This window comes from Rana temporaria, chromosome 1 (genome assembly GCF_905171775.1).
Source record: "Rana temporaria chromosome 1, aRanTem1.1, whole genome shotgun sequence".
NCBI classification, from domain to species: Eukaryota; Metazoa; Chordata; class Amphibia; order Anura; family Ranidae; genus Rana; species Rana temporaria.
The window spans coordinates 204,610,601-204,625,998 of NC_053489.1; the positions used below are offsets into that span (position 1 = coordinate 204,610,601).

The window sequence follows — 15,398 nt, forward strand, 5'->3', positions numbered from 1 at the left end:
ACCAAAACTCACAGGACCGGGCAGGGAGGGCATTAATCAGAGAGGCAGCACGGAGACCTAAGGTAACCCTGGGGGAGCTGCAGAGTTCCACAGTAGAGACTGGAGTATCTGTACATAGGATGACAATAAGCCGTACTCCATAGAGTTGGGCTTTATTTATGGCAGAGTGGCCAGAAGAAAGCCATGACTTTCAGCAAAAAACAAAATGGGACGTTTTGAGTTTGCGAAAAGGTATGTGGGAGACTCCCAAAAATGTATGGAAGAAAGGTGCTCTGATCTGAGAAGACTAAAATTTAACTTTTTGGCCATCAAAGAAAACGCTGTCTGGCGCAAACCCAACATATCACATCACACCCAAAGAACACCATTTTTCCGCAGTCAGGACTGGGAAACTGGTCAGGGTTGAGGGAAAGATAGATGGTGCTAAATACAGGGATATTCTTGAGCAAAACCTGTAGCTCTCTGTGTGATTTGAGGCTAGGACGGAGGTTCACCTTCCAGGAGGACAATGACCCCAAACCCACTACTAAAGCAACACTTGAGTGGTTTTAAAGGGGAAACATGTAAATGTGTTGGAATGGCCTAGTCAAAGCCCAGACCTCGAAACCATAGAAAATCTGTGGTCAGATTTAAAGATTGTCGTTATCAAGCACAAACCATCCAACTGTATGCTGGAGCAGTTTTGCAAGGAGGAATGGGCAAACATTTCAGTGGCAAGATGTGGCAAGCTCATAGAGACTTATCCAAAGTGAATTGGAGCTATGATGGCTGCAAACATTTTCAAAGTTGTGGGCATGCTCTGTAAATTAAATGATGCAAATCCTTAAACAATCCACATTAATTCCAGGTTGTGAGACAACAAAACATGAAAAATGTCAAGAGGGTGAATACTTTTGTAAGGCACTCAGCCATTTAGTTTACTCAACGTCTCGTTTACCCTATGCTAGAGATGTCGCCAGCCAAGGCTCAAGTCTGTTTTCCTGAAAAAGTGTGAGTATGTGATCCTACGTCCCCCAAAGGCGGCAGGGACATGTCAAAATTACTTGTGTATGGCTATTTTTCAGAACAATTACAAAAAAAAAAAAGTCACAGAATAGAATCTGTGAAAATGGTTTTCCAGTTCTCTGCCGAGTATTTTTTAGGAAACAACTTTTGTGAGTGCAGGCCAACTACAATCATCTATAGCAGGGATATGCAATTAGCGGACCTCCAGCTGTTGCAAAACTACAAGTCCCATCATGCTTCTGCCTCTGAGTGTTATGCTTGTGGCTGTCAGAGTCTTGCTATGCCTCATGGGATTTGTAGTTCTGCAACATCTGGAGGTCCGCTAATTGCATATCCCCGATCTATAGAGACTTAGAACTGTTTAAAAGCATTAGATATAAACACTTAATTTGTACACACCCCAGTTTTCTAGTGTAGTGAAACCTCGGATTGCGAGTAACGCTGTTAACGAGCGTTGCGCAATACAAGCATGTTTTTTTTCTAAATCCAGACTCAGTTTGCAAGTGTTGTCTCGCAAAACTAGCAGGATTTAAAGATGAGTTCCACCTAAAAATGGACCTCCGCTTAACCCACTCCTCGCCCCCTTAACATGCCACATTTGGCATGTAATTTTTCTGGGGGGGGAGTGGGGGCTTCAGGAGAAGGGGACTTCCTGTCCCACTTCCTCCTTCCGCCGAGGGGCTGAAAAGGCGATTAGCTTAATCGCCTTTTCACAGCCCCTCCCTGTAGGTGAGCGCCTGCACAGTGGGTGCCCGGCCGTGAAGCCGAAAGCTGTCACCCCTGGGTGCCCACACTAAGAATGAAGACGCCGCCCGGCGAGGAGCGGAGCCACGGCCGGCGCGTCGCTGGAGCAGGTAAGTGTCAGTTTATTAAAAGCCAGCAGCTACACTTTTTGTAGCTGCTGACTTTTAATAAACGTAAAAAAAGGTGGAAAACCCCTTTAAGCCACAGTGGTGTGCAGTATCGCATTTGGCCACAGGCAAGGGGACACCGGAGCTGCTCAGAAATACTCAGTTTGAGTTTAGCCGAGCTGTCCCCGAGGCTCTCCGACGCCCCACCACCTCTGGCCACATGCAGTATTGCATGCCATAGAAGTCAATGCGGAAATTATTTTTGTTTCCATTGACTGCTATGGGGAAATTCACTTTGATATGAGAGTGCTTTGGATTATGAGCATTCTCCTGGAATGGATTATGCTCATAATCCAAGGTTCCACTGTACATGTTTTTTTTTTTAGAAGACTGCAAAGTCAACCAGCTTGCAAATGATATAATAGTTAACCAAGGTGGGGAAGAAACCCTAGGTAGCACCATGTGGCCCATGGGACAGTAAGAAAAAAAAAAAAAAAAAAAAACACACAACGTTAGCCCGCAGTTTTACCACCTGTCGGAATGCTAACATTATAGCCTGACAGATGTTTACATGCCACAACTGCAGCATTTTTATCAAATTTCTCCCATTGAGATCATTGGGGTTGCTCACAAATGTAAAATTTCTATTCAGCAATTTAAAAAGATGGGGAACAAAACCTCAAAAACAGACTAGTGTCATGAGAAGGCAGTAGCACCTCCTGTACACCTGTTAGGAGCCCCATTGAGAGGCTATTATATATTGCTTTTTACACCTCATTCTCACAGTGCGTACTATACACTTGTGGGGGGCAGTGTTGACCCACCATGGGTATGCACATGTGCTTCATGCAGGCAGTCCCACTGATGTCAGTTGGGATGAAGTGGCTGCACAGAAACAGCTGCTTCTCCCCCCATCAGACATCTGTGTGAGTTTGTGTTCAGGGACACACACCCGGACAGATCACTCTGTCCGTGTGGCAACTGCATTCTAGTGGACATTAAGGTCTTCAAGGGCAGTAAGCACTGCTGTCTTGAAAAAGACCATATGGCACCAGAGCAGTGTTTACATCTTGCAGCAAATTTTATGCTGGCAGTAAGCTATTAGGTAGAAAAAGGCATTTGTTTGTGCAGGCCAGTAGAGGCTAGTGCTTTTTCTAAATTGAAAAGGGTAATACTTTATTTACTTACCAATTTGCAGCCATCAATATTTTGTTCAAAAACTATGCATTTTTTTCTCCCATTCATCCAGAGGGTTGAATGAAAAAAAAAAAAAAAGGGGACATTTACTGTGTTCTGACAGCTGGGAGCCTTTCCCAACATCAGAACACAACAATCAGTGTTGCCAGCTACAGCCGGCAGGACCGATTGTTCAGAAAAGTTCCGACAGGGTGCCCAAACATGGATCGAACTTCGGCTGGTCTCTACTGAAAATGGCCAAGTTCCAATCCAAGTATGGCTGGCTTTACACGTATCCTTTAAATGTTATGCTGGTTTTATAGATACTAAAATGTAATCTGATCAGTACAGAACTTAAGGGATATTATTTACACACAATGAATCTAAGTGCAGAATTTAATCCTGTTAAGTAAGGCGGCTATTACTAGAGATTGCTGGCCAAGTAATTTAATGAATTATTGTCACCCCAATATCAGTTAACATGTTCCTAATTTTTAATTTAATTAACAGTTTCAAAAAAGTTCTATGTATATAAAAATAATTTAGTTTCAATAGTTCAAATATTAAAACCAAAAAAGTGACATTTAAGTGAAACAAGGCCATTATAGCATAGGGTTTTCATTGCTGGTTTGCATCAAAGCTGGTCATAGCCTTCACAGTTGTGATTACTAGCTACTTCATGTTGTATCATGTTCATGTTGTAAGTTATATCTTGTGGTTCTATTACAGCAAAGTAAATCTGTTCAACACCGAACAGCAATGCAATATTACCCTAGAAATGGGAGATTACTAAAGGAATTGAGCAAAAGATTATGAGTTGTCCTGTGTGATCATCTGAACAGGTCAATGAAATCTAAAAGACAAGCTCTGTGCCAGTAAATGGACCGTTTTGACAATTTCTACTAAGTTGTGAAATGTCTAACATCCAACATAGATGAAGGTGAGAATTACTTGTGACACATTCATTGAATTTTCAATTGTTTGTGTTTAAGGAAGGCTGCCAACAACCATGTGTGCGCCATTTCAGTGTGTCAGCTGTGAAAGGCAGATACCTTTCTTTCTCTTCTTACTAATAAAAGAGGATGGCAGCAGTACAGATAGCATGGATATTACTCAGTGTGTGGTATCAAATGCTTCTCACATCCACAATCCTCACTGTATTGAGCATCAGACTGAGGCAAGTTAAGTGGTTTATAGTCTCCCAGAAATAGTTTCAATTTATTGCTGGTTGAGCTTTTAAAAGTAGCCAAAGTATGCAGTAGGGGTCTGGTCACATTTTTTGTATGGTTTCCACAAAAATGCACCTTCCATAGGTGTGAATCGTGAGATATTTAATATGCTTTGTGCCTAAACAGGTGTAAAATAGCCCAAATACACAACAGTTTTCATAAAAAAAAAAAAAAAAAGTGAAAGCTTCCATAATATTCCCATCTCCCATCACATTTTTTTTATTTAAGCATATGGGCATAGGGAAAAAATAGCACAGAGATCCGAATCTCAAGGTACTGCAAGAGCCTTACCCACAAAAATGGTGAGCAGATCTGGCAAGCCTCAAGAGGTTCATAAACCACCAGGACCTCACTGCCATCACAAAGCATTGCTTGCCACTATACTGAACATAAAATATTTTCATAGCTTGTCAAAAGAAATGGCAGCGACTCTGGGGTAGTGAAACTTCCCATACATTCCACAATACATGTACATAGAACTGACAGCTACATAACATTCACTGAATCTTTACTGGATAGGCACAAAAACAATTACATTTTAATAGCTTCTTGAAGATTCTCCCCCATTGTATAATGCAGAAAAATAAAACAATGGTAGTATCTTGTTACCCTGCATTTTCAAAGAAGCAAAAGAGTAGAGTGGGCATGGCCTGGCCCAGCCTCTATTGCCTTTGGTTCACATAAGGCTTTACTAAACACATACACTGCAAAAAAAAAAAAAAAGTCACAGTGAAGAAAGCGCACAATGCACGAAAAATTCACCAACATTCGAATTTGTAATAGTGACAGGAATCCACTAACACTTACTGGCTATCATTCAAATCTGGTCAGACATAATTTGTTAAATAGAACTGAACAAAGACAACATAAGCAGCTTGCAATATTAAACTAGGAATACAAGTAGAAAAATGCATTAAATACAAGCACATCTGTCTTAAAACTAATACTTAAAGCCTCGGTTATTGAGGAATATGAATTGCTTTCTAAAAACATATTGATGCTCAACAGAACTAAACAAAAGTTTCAGATAGGGTTACCTTTGTAATTCTGAAAAAGCTTGTCCCCTTTGTGTGCTTAAAAAGTGAACATAATCAGACAGCTTGAGCACCCTTAATGTATCTTCCTGCTCATGTGACTTCTACAATTCAAGGCAGTGTGACTGCACAGCCCCATTACAGTGACAGAGTAGTATTTGCATTGCAGACTGATGCAGCCATTAAAGGGCATAGGACAATGGCATACCATTTGCATACGGAATGTGCTTTCAGAACGTCCAGTGAGCAAGTATTCTTTGCATGAAAAATAAAACAGCAGTGTATTACAATGAACTTGCCAATAAATAGAAGGCACATCTGCAGCACAAAGCATTCAGTGCAGTAGATGCGACAGAGCAACATTTTGTTTAGGATGGAACAAGCAGCCGAGATGTGTGCAAAGCACTAATACCAGATAGCCAAGTATGTGCTGAATTTTGTGCTCTGTGTCTCACTTAATTCAGTCACACTTATGTCATGGTTCAAATATTTATTAGGTGTCCATTGTGTGTGCAGTAACCACAATGAAAAATATTGCAGTGGTTACTTTAGCATGAAGCAGTCCTTCAAAATGTTTTAATGATTGATTTACAGAAGCTTCATATTACAAGGCCAATGCATGGCTACCAGATTTGTCCCTTGAAAGGGGAAAGTGCTTGATGTCCTAAACATAATGCATAAGCCTATTAGATGTGCACATCTCATCAATGCTCTATTGGACCACAAGACAGAACTCAAACAAGGTGAAATGGCACACAATTTCATAAGGGAGGTAATATCTCTGCAGTGTTGTGCAGACGAAGGAAAACTGATTATGCATAAGGAAGCAGCCCTGTTTGCATATCACAATCGTCTTCAGCATCCTTTGAACAGTTTGGTAAAGCAAGCCTCCCAAGTTTCTTATTGCTCCATCAGTACAGCAGTCAAACGTCTACTGTGCAAAGGGGTTCATTGCCGGGCTGTGCAGATTCAACAATCGTCATCTTCGGCTTTTTCCTCGTCTCCTCCTAAAAATAAGAAGAGAAATTGCATCTAAAAAACACATTTAAATATTTGATCTCAATATCATCTTCAAAAATAGTAGCGGGTGAAAAAAAAAAAAAAAAAAAAGGCGAGAGGGTGACAAAACAATGTTTTACAAGTAGTGGAAACTCAAATTTCGTATGATTAAAAATGCTATTATTCATTTAATGTGGAACCACTATGGGCAGTTAAATTTTTGTCAAATTAACAGATTTCAACCACTGTAAGCGGAAACATTTTGAAGGAGCAGGATGGAAAACCGTGTGAACCAATTTCTTACAGTGTATGCGGTTTTCCATTCAGGAAATTACATTCATTCCAAAATCAAAGGTTGAACCACTTCACTACCGCACAGTCATATGACGTCCACAAAGGGGATCTCCCATCCCGGGTGGACATCATATGACGTTCTGGGCTTTGTGCAGTGATATCTGAATGATGCCTGCAGCTAGAGGCATCATTCAGATATTCTTTCGTGCCTGCGATTCTGTGCAGCTAGTAAGCATGAGATCGGTGAAATTTTTTCACGATCTCATGCTTTCCAGCCTGGAGGAGAGATGTGGGGTCTTATTGACCCTGCATCTCTCCATAAAGAGGACCTGCCACACACCTTTCCTATTACAAGGGATGTTTACATTCCTTGTAATAGGAATAAAAGTAAAAAAAAAAAAAAAAAAAAAAAAACACGCCCCTGTCCCCGGTAGCTCGCATGCAGAAGCGAACACACACGCAAGTCTCTGCCACATATGTAAACGCCGTTCAAACCACATATGTGAAGTATCGCCGTGTGCGTTAAGAGTGCCAGCAACAATTCTCGCACTAAACCTCCTCTGTAAATCTAAACTGGTAACCTGTAAAAATTATCAAAGCGGCGCCCTATGGAGATTTTTAGGTACCGAAGTTTGGCGCCATTCCATGAGTGTGCGCAATTTTAAAGCGTGACATGTTAGGTATCCATTTACTTGGCGTAACAATCTTTCATATTTTACAAAAAAATTGGGCTAACTTAACTGTTGTTATTTTTTAATTCATGAAACCATTTAAAAAAAAAAAAAAGGCGTTTGAAAAATTATTGCGCAAATACTGTGCAAGATAAAACATTGCAATGATGCCCATTTTATTCCCTAGGGTGTCTGCTAAAAAATGACTGGGGGTTCTGAGTAATTCTCTAGCAAAAGAATGATGATTTGTACATGTAGGAGAGAAGTGCCAGAATAGGCCCAGTATTGAGGTGGGTATAAAAGCCCAGTATTGAAGGGGTTAAAAAAATGACATCCAGTCAAAATGTACAAAGATTTTTCATACAAATATTCACACAAATGTTCAGCTAAAATCTACTAGTGTGCAGTATAGCTAGCTTTACTGAGCTGTACTGCCCCTCCCCTGCATTCCGGTGATTTTGCTCATCTCTGAAAAACACACAGAGACACAAGTGATGTCAAACGAGAAATCCTTAGTGCAGCGTTGGCTGAAATGGGGACCGCATATTGTCACACTCCATGGATCTTAGCTTCTAAAACAGATAGAAACGTATTACTCGACTATGAATTATGCAGAATTTATAGCTGGAATAGCCACAAATTAAGAATAAGAAATCCTTCAGGAGCAGGTCTCCCTCAACCCACACAGTCTCAATTTTCTGAAGACCAAAATGACCATCGCAAAGGCATAGAAATCACCTGCATTAAAACTCCTGCAAAGGAGAACAAAATCTCATGGATAATATTACACAAAAAGCTGGTTAGCATTCTTCGAGACAAACAAATTTGAAATGTTTGTAATCCCCAGTTATATTACCAAATCCACTGCATAGGATTTAGAGCAGGGGTGAGATCGTGAACAAATGAGGCAATTACTGTATTTATTGGCGTATAACGCTCACTTTTTTACCCTGAAAATAGAGGGTAAACTGTGCCTGCGTGTTATACGCAGGGGGCTTTGGAAGGTTTTTTCCCCCGAAACTTTCCTCTTAAAAGTTAGGGTGCGTGTTATACGCCGATAAATACGGTATCTATATTCTTCACCTTCTTATTTATCCTTTCCTCTCTTCTTTCTATCCCCCCCCCAAATATTTATACACTTGAAAGAGTAAAGGTTATATTATAGATTTTGGGCCTTATTTAACTTCTAGTGAATATTTATCATGTGTTCGTGAATTTATGCTTCTCAAAGCTAGGCTGTTACAGGCCCTAGTGGACTTTTGCCCACGGACACAATCTCCTCCACTACCTCTGCATCAGATATTTCAAAATAACAATCAGCGACACATTCTGGCCAGTTTCCTCCAGGCTGAGTTTAAGGTTCGGTGAGTGACCTCTTTCCCAGGCTTTGTCAAGGAGGTTCATGCAATATAGAACATTGCAAGGACATCTGTTCAGTGAGTGAATTACTTATATAGCGCTACAAATGCGAACTGAATCGCCTCAAAGGCGCTTGGCATCTATTTTTCCTTCAGTTTAACCCTCAGAATAGATGGGTCTTTAGTTTTTTTCTGAAGGCCAGGTGATCAATTTCCATTCGGATATTAGTTGGTAAAGCGTTCCATAGTCGAGGTCCTTGAACTGAAAAACGATGTTCTCCTTTGGTCTTATATCGGGCTTTGGGAATTCGTAATAATTTTTGGTTAGTTGATCTAAGAACTCGATTTGGGTTTTGTTTTATTTTCTCACTTAAATATAGGGGAGGGCTTCCGTGTACACATTTGTGCGTTATGCATAAGGCCTTAAAAGTGACTCGGTCCTTTATGGGCAGCCAATGGAGGGATCTCAGGGACGGAGTGATTGGTTCCCATGTTTTTTTCCCCGTTACCAGTCGAGCTGCCATGTTTTGGATGATTTGGAGCCGGGCGAGTTGGTACTTTGGGAGTCCGAGGTAAAGAGCATTTGCATAATCCAATCTAGAGTTAATGATTGACCCTACCGCTGTGTCTTCTTTAGGGATGAAGGGAACCACTCTTCGTAGGAGCCGTAGAAGATGGTGCGATCTCCTAATTACTGATCCTATTTGTGCATCCATTGTCATGTCCGAGTCAAAGATGACTCCTAGACTTTTGACCTTGGTGCTAGGGGTGATGGTTTGTCCTAAAAAGGGTGGAGGGGTCCAGGTAGTCCTGGCCAGTTTCCTCTTGTTTGCATGGGAGTTGAATGATTTCTGTTTTTGCTCCATTGAGTTTGAGGTGACTCTCCGTCATCCAGATGTCTGAGTGAGGCATTGTTCTAATGCGGGGTATTGGTTCTTTTTGTTGCCGATACGAAAATAAAGTTGCGTATCATCCGCGTAGGAGTGATAGAGAAGGTTGTGATTACTAATAATTTTTAGGAATGGGCGGAGGTAAATATTGAATAGCACGGGCGATAGGAGAGATCCCTGAGGGACTGCGCAAGACGTGCTGCGTGATTCAGATGTGAAAGGTCCCAGTTTCACTATCTGGGATCGATTTTCCAGGAAAGATGAAAACCATGGTAGATCCGAGTCTGCCACTCCAGCTATCTCTGTGAGCCGGGTTAGCAACAGTTTGTGATCTACTGCATCAAAGGCAGCACTGAGGTCCAGCAGTATCAGCAGAGAAGATTCTCCGTCATCTGCTGCTTCGAGGGCGTCGTCCCATATTTTGAGAAGCGCCGTTTCTGTCCCATGACCTGGTTGAAAACCCGATTGTAGTGGGTCCAGGAGTTTATGGGTGTCTAAATGGTGTTGTAGTAGTAGTAGTAGTAGTAGTAGTAGTAGTAGTAGTAGTACAACAACTACATTTTCCATAACCTTGGAAAAGATGTTGAGGGAGGTTATCGGTCGCCGATTGTTTGAATCTTTGGGGTCTAAATTTTTTTTTTTTAGAAGGGGTTTAATTATACCTTGCTTTAAGGGGGTCGGAACTATGCCTTTTTTAAATGATTGGTTTATGAGGAGAGTGATTGTGGGTGCCAAAATATCGGCACATTCTTTTACAACATTTGTGGGAATGAGGTCATTGGGAGATGTACTATGTCGGAGACTTCCGATGATTTTTTTAGTGGCATTAAAACAACCTAGTAAAGAGCGCCTTTGTGCACAGCTTATTGAAGTTGCAGATCACTTGCTGGTCCATTGGCTGTAGGTGGTGTGTTGGAGGGGGGGGCTTGACCTTTATGAAGTCCCTCAGCATCCATATCATCCACCAAGGCTGGAGGGTGTTCCGGGGCATTGTCCATCAGAAGAAGGCCCCTTTCAGGCAGTTGGTTGTCAGAAAGATAATTTTTTTACGGTGGGTGCAAAACACCTTGTGCAGCCATTTCCATGAACAATTGCCTTGTGACCCAAGCTTTCACATTGGCCCCCCACAGGACAGACAGGCTGACCTTGTTCACATTCTGTTCCCTGAATGCAGAGGGGTCTGGGAATGGTACACCTGTAGTGGGCTTGGCACTTGTGTTCTCACAGCGCAAAAGGGTCAATGTGTCCTTCATTGTCTTGTGCCCTGGCAGTGCCTTTTCCTCCTGCGTGAATAGGTTCTGTTCAGCATCTTTTTCCCGAAGAACCCTGTTACATCACAGTTGAACACTTGTTGCAGAATTCATAAAGACAGAAGAATACATTGCGCAAGTAAGTTCTTTCTTGTAGGCTTCTGCACCGGCCTTGTCAGAAACGGAAGCTTCACCATATCTTGTCACACTGTGGATGCCACTTCTCTTGCGGAATTTTTCTAAACCACCCTCTACTGGCTTTAAATTCTTCACTTGTAGAGGGATTTGTTTACAGTAAATCACTGTGCAATTTCCTGGCTTTTTCACAGATCATAGGCACACCAACGCTCCTGCCAGCTGTTTCTCATTCAACCACACTAAACAAAAGTTTTTCCACCTCTTCCAGCACTTGTGTTCTCTGCTTGGTTAACATTGTTACTCCTTTTGCCACATCAGCTCCTTTGATGGCAGCTTTGTTCTTCAAAATAGTTGAGATTGTCGACTTCACCATCTTGTACTTTGAGGCCAGATCAGTCACACGAATACCACAGTCATGCTTTTCTAGAATTTCCTTCTTCAGCTCAATGGTTATTTTCTTCACAACCTTATTCTTAGAATTCCTGCTCTGCACATTCTTGTCACCTTTATTACTCCCTCTGGACTTTTACCACCATGCTTGGTCTGCACATTTTTGTCACCTGCATTTCCGCTCTGCACATTCTTGTCACCTTTATTACTGCTCCGTACTTTCTTCTTACCACCATGCTTGCTCTTAATTTTCTTTGGAGCCATACTGGATGTCTGGTACAGTGTGTGTTAAAATGCAGTACTGTACAGTATGTGCTAAAAAGCTTCAAAATCTAGCATCCTGCCCCTGGAGCATGAGCTGGACCGCCTTATTGATGTTGGTTTATTGTGGTGGTCACTAATTCGCTAACATGCCTTGGATCTGTACTGCTACCTTTTGACCCCTGCGCGGGTCCTTACTGGGTTTTACGCCTGCTGTTGGCTGTGCTGTTGTACGTTTTGTATGTCTATGTGCTATTGCATATAAAATAAAAAAGATTTTCAAAAAAAAAAAAAAAAAAAGCTTCAAAATACTGCGTCTTACAGTACACTCACAGTACTCTTCTCTCTCCTACAGCAAGTCACAACCCAGTGTTAGAGCAGGGAAAATGGCCGCAGCTTGTGTTCATGAACCAGACTTGAGTGGGCTCTATAGAGTAGGGCAGGCTGCCGTCCACCGCTCCAATCATTATGGCCCACGACCAGTTACCAAGTCGCTTAAGTGGCCCCCGCTCTTCAAAAGGTTGGGCACCCCTGCTGTATTGGTTTCTACCAGAAGAATATGAAGATCAAGTGATAGGTAACCTGGTCAAGGCAGTGGTGGCAGAGTCAGTCCACTTTTCAGCGGTCTACTCTTGGGATGTGGACTGCAGAGATCACTGAACAGCAAGTTTATATCCATTTTATTTGGCTTGCTTCCTTCAAAGGCTGCCCCCTTAAATGGTTGATGTAGGCCACAGCTGTGGCATTGTCTGACTGAAACCTGATGGTGTCCTCACAGAAAGGCGGTCAGGTGTTGCAGAGTAGATTATACTGCACGTTTCCAGTATATGGATGGGGAAGCTTGGCTTCCAAAACTGACCATACCCCCTGGACCGCAAGGGACTGATCACTCCTTCCTAGTCTGAAAGACTGACATCTGTTTTTCAGTGATAAAGGAAGGTTTGGCTAGACACGAGCATGGGTAGAGCGAGGGAAGAAGCAGGTTTTAGGGTAACAAGATATGCTGGAGATGTCTTGAATGAAATTTGGCAAATGGTACAGCCATGAAGGAGGCTGCCATGATGCCTAGGACTCTTTTTGGGCTGTTTCGGACATAAAAATATTGGAGCATGGGCTTCAAGAGAAAGTTATCTTCTCTGGAAGGAAATCATTTGCTTGGGATGTGTCCAGAACCAGACCCAGGTATTTCAGGCAAGGAAAAGGTTAGAGAGCAGATTTTTAGAGAGTGGTCACTCAACCAAAGGCCTGGAGAATCTAAATTGTCCTGAGGACGTGTGTAGTCAGCTGTAAAAAAGAAGCACTTCAAAAAGATTGACTAGATCAGTGGTTCTCAACCCTGTCGTCAAGTACCCCCAACATGCCATGTTTTAGGAATTTCTCTTAGATAAAATAGTTGTCCAAAATACCAAGCTATTGACTCTGATTTAAAGCACCTGTGTGAGATAAAAGGAAAACCTGCAAACATTGCCTGTTGGGGGTACTTAAGGACAGGGTTGAGAACCACTGGTCTAGATCAGTGTTTCTCAACTCCAGTCCTCAAGGCACCCCAACAGGTCATGTTTTCAGGCTTTCCATTATTTTGCACAGGTGATTTGATCAGTTTCACTGCCTCAGTAATTACCACAGCCATTTCATCTGAAGGAAATCCTGAAAACATGACCTGTTGGGGCGCCTCGAGGACTGGAGTTGAGAAACACTGGTCTAGATAACCTGAATGGAGTTCTTATCCTGAGGACGACAAGAGGTGTTTGAACTTTTGTTCATACTCTGGGAGCAGAAAAGAAGCCTAAAGCTCAGTACGAGAAACCAGAAAGCGCTGATGAGGTGTATAAAATGTGAAAATGGAGATAGGCATCTTGGATGTCTACGAATGGCAGGTATTCCCCCTGTCTCAGGACAGGGAAGCAATTACAGACCTTGGAGATTCCATGCAAAATTTTGAAATTTGGAGCCATTGGTTTCCCCAGATTAGGACAAATAGCCATTTGTCCCCCCCCCCCCCCCCCCCACACTTCCTTTTCCCAATAACACACAGGAAGGAAGTAGGGAGATTTTTCCGTTAAATTTGGGTCCCATCTTACAGGAAATTACACAATCTTCCAAATATGATAAACACGACAATAGGAAGATTGACAGAGGCTGTAAAATCCTTACATACTTTATCAAAAATGTCCTACCTGGAGTTGAATTTCATGGCTCAGAGGACCTTTATAAATCTCACAGGTCGTATTACTGACATACAGCAAACAAATATGAATTCTGAAGGGTAACAAGGGGGGTTCAGGATATACAATTGCCACTTACCCTCTCGTCTGCCAGCTTGCTCATCTCTTCCTGCAGCTTATTCAGAATATGAAGATTTGGCCTATTCTTTTTCGCATACTGATGTAGTTCGATTACACTTTTATCTGCATTTTCCTTAAAAAAAAAAAAAAAAAAGTGGCCAATACCAATCAAGAACTTTATAAAACACACCAAGAACTAGGCTGGGGGAAAAAAAGGCAACAATTGTCAGCTTCATTGCAAGATGGAAGTAGATACGTGGCCAAAATGTTGATTTACATCATACTTTTACTTTTGCTGCATGGACATTTCTATAACTAACCTGTTTCACCATCTTGGTGTTCTCTCTCCCATACATACGTAATAGGGATCCCCAGTTTTTCACATGAGGATGGAGGAGCTGCAGGATTTTCTGGGATGCCAACTGTTTTCCAACCCTCTTATTTTTGCCTAAAAGACCAGACAGAAGAATCCATATTAAAGAAGTGAACACCAGTTATTACAAAGTTACAGAAATCCAAATTGCTGATAAAATAAAAAAACTCTGCACTCACACCAGCCTTTCACAGTATGCTTTCCACAAGTCATAACGTATTCACTCTTCTGGTTCTTGCCAGGAATCACTTCAAACTTTATGGATGTATCACCCATCCCATGGTTTCTGCAAACAAGCATAAAACAGTCAAGCATAGCCAGTTTTAATCAGGGAATATGATTGACAGCAGCAGGAGCTAATGGAGCTGTGCTACTGTCACAGCCAATGAGGGGGGAGAGTCTAGGGCAGCCAAGAGTATCCTGCAACATTTCTGGATAGAAATGGGGCTCAGGTAAGTATTAGGGGGGGCTGAGTGAAGCTGCTGCACACATAAGGCTTTTTATCTTAATGCATTATAAAAAAAAAAAAAATGGACTTTACAACCACTTTTACTAGTTTTAAATACTTGAATTCGACTTGATGCTGCCCAATCCTCTCCCATCATGAACGCATAAGCATAGGATTAGTAGAGTCCGATACCTAATAACTAACAGTAAGGTGGCTTTCAAGCTTCATTTTACATTGCTATTCCTGACTCTTATTTTATTTAACCACTTCAATACTGGGCACTTTTACCCCTTTCCTTCCCAGCACAATGAGAATTGTGTGGTCATGCAACACTGTACCCATATTACATTTTTATCATTTTGCTCACACAAATAGGAGCTTTAGTGTCTTATTTTTTGTGATACAACGGGAAAAAAAAAAAAAAAAGTGAAAATTTTGAAAAAAAAAAAAAAAAAAATCCTACTTTTTATTTGAAAAGAAATCCAATAAAATCGAAATTTTGTCATGAATTTAAACCAAAATGTATTCTGCTACATGTCTTTGGTAAAAAAAAATACTGATAAATGTATAATTGGTTGTGTGATCACGGACAGATGTACGCATATGATCACGGATCCCATGATCATTGGCACATATGATTTTTACTGGGACATACAGTAATGGTCGAAATTGTTGGCGCCCCAGAAATTTTTCCAATTTGCTTTTTTCTCTCTCCCTTTTTTTGTTTTGTTCCAATACACACAAAG

General features: G+C 41.5%; 1 protein-coding gene across 1 annotated transcript in view; it reads right to left on the reverse strand.

The window, feature by feature from the left end:
* Positions 1–2,229: 2,229 nt before the first annotated feature.
* Positions 2,230–15,398, reverse strand: part of DGCR8 (DGCR8 microprocessor complex subunit) — a 44,985-nt gene continuing 31,816 nt past the window's right edge. Inside the window, exons 11-14 of the mRNA XM_040347862.1 lie at positions 14,384–14,490; positions 14,152–14,279; positions 13,851–13,964; positions 2,230–6,302 (exon numbers count right to left, since the gene is read on the reverse strand). Of these exons, the coding sequence (XP_040203796.1) occupies positions 6,219–6,302; positions 13,851–13,964; positions 14,152–14,279; positions 14,384–14,490 (433 nt within the window). The 3' untranslated portion in view covers positions 2,230–6,218. The remainder of the gene's footprint in view (positions 6,303–13,850; positions 13,965–14,151; positions 14,280–14,383; positions 14,491–15,398) is intronic.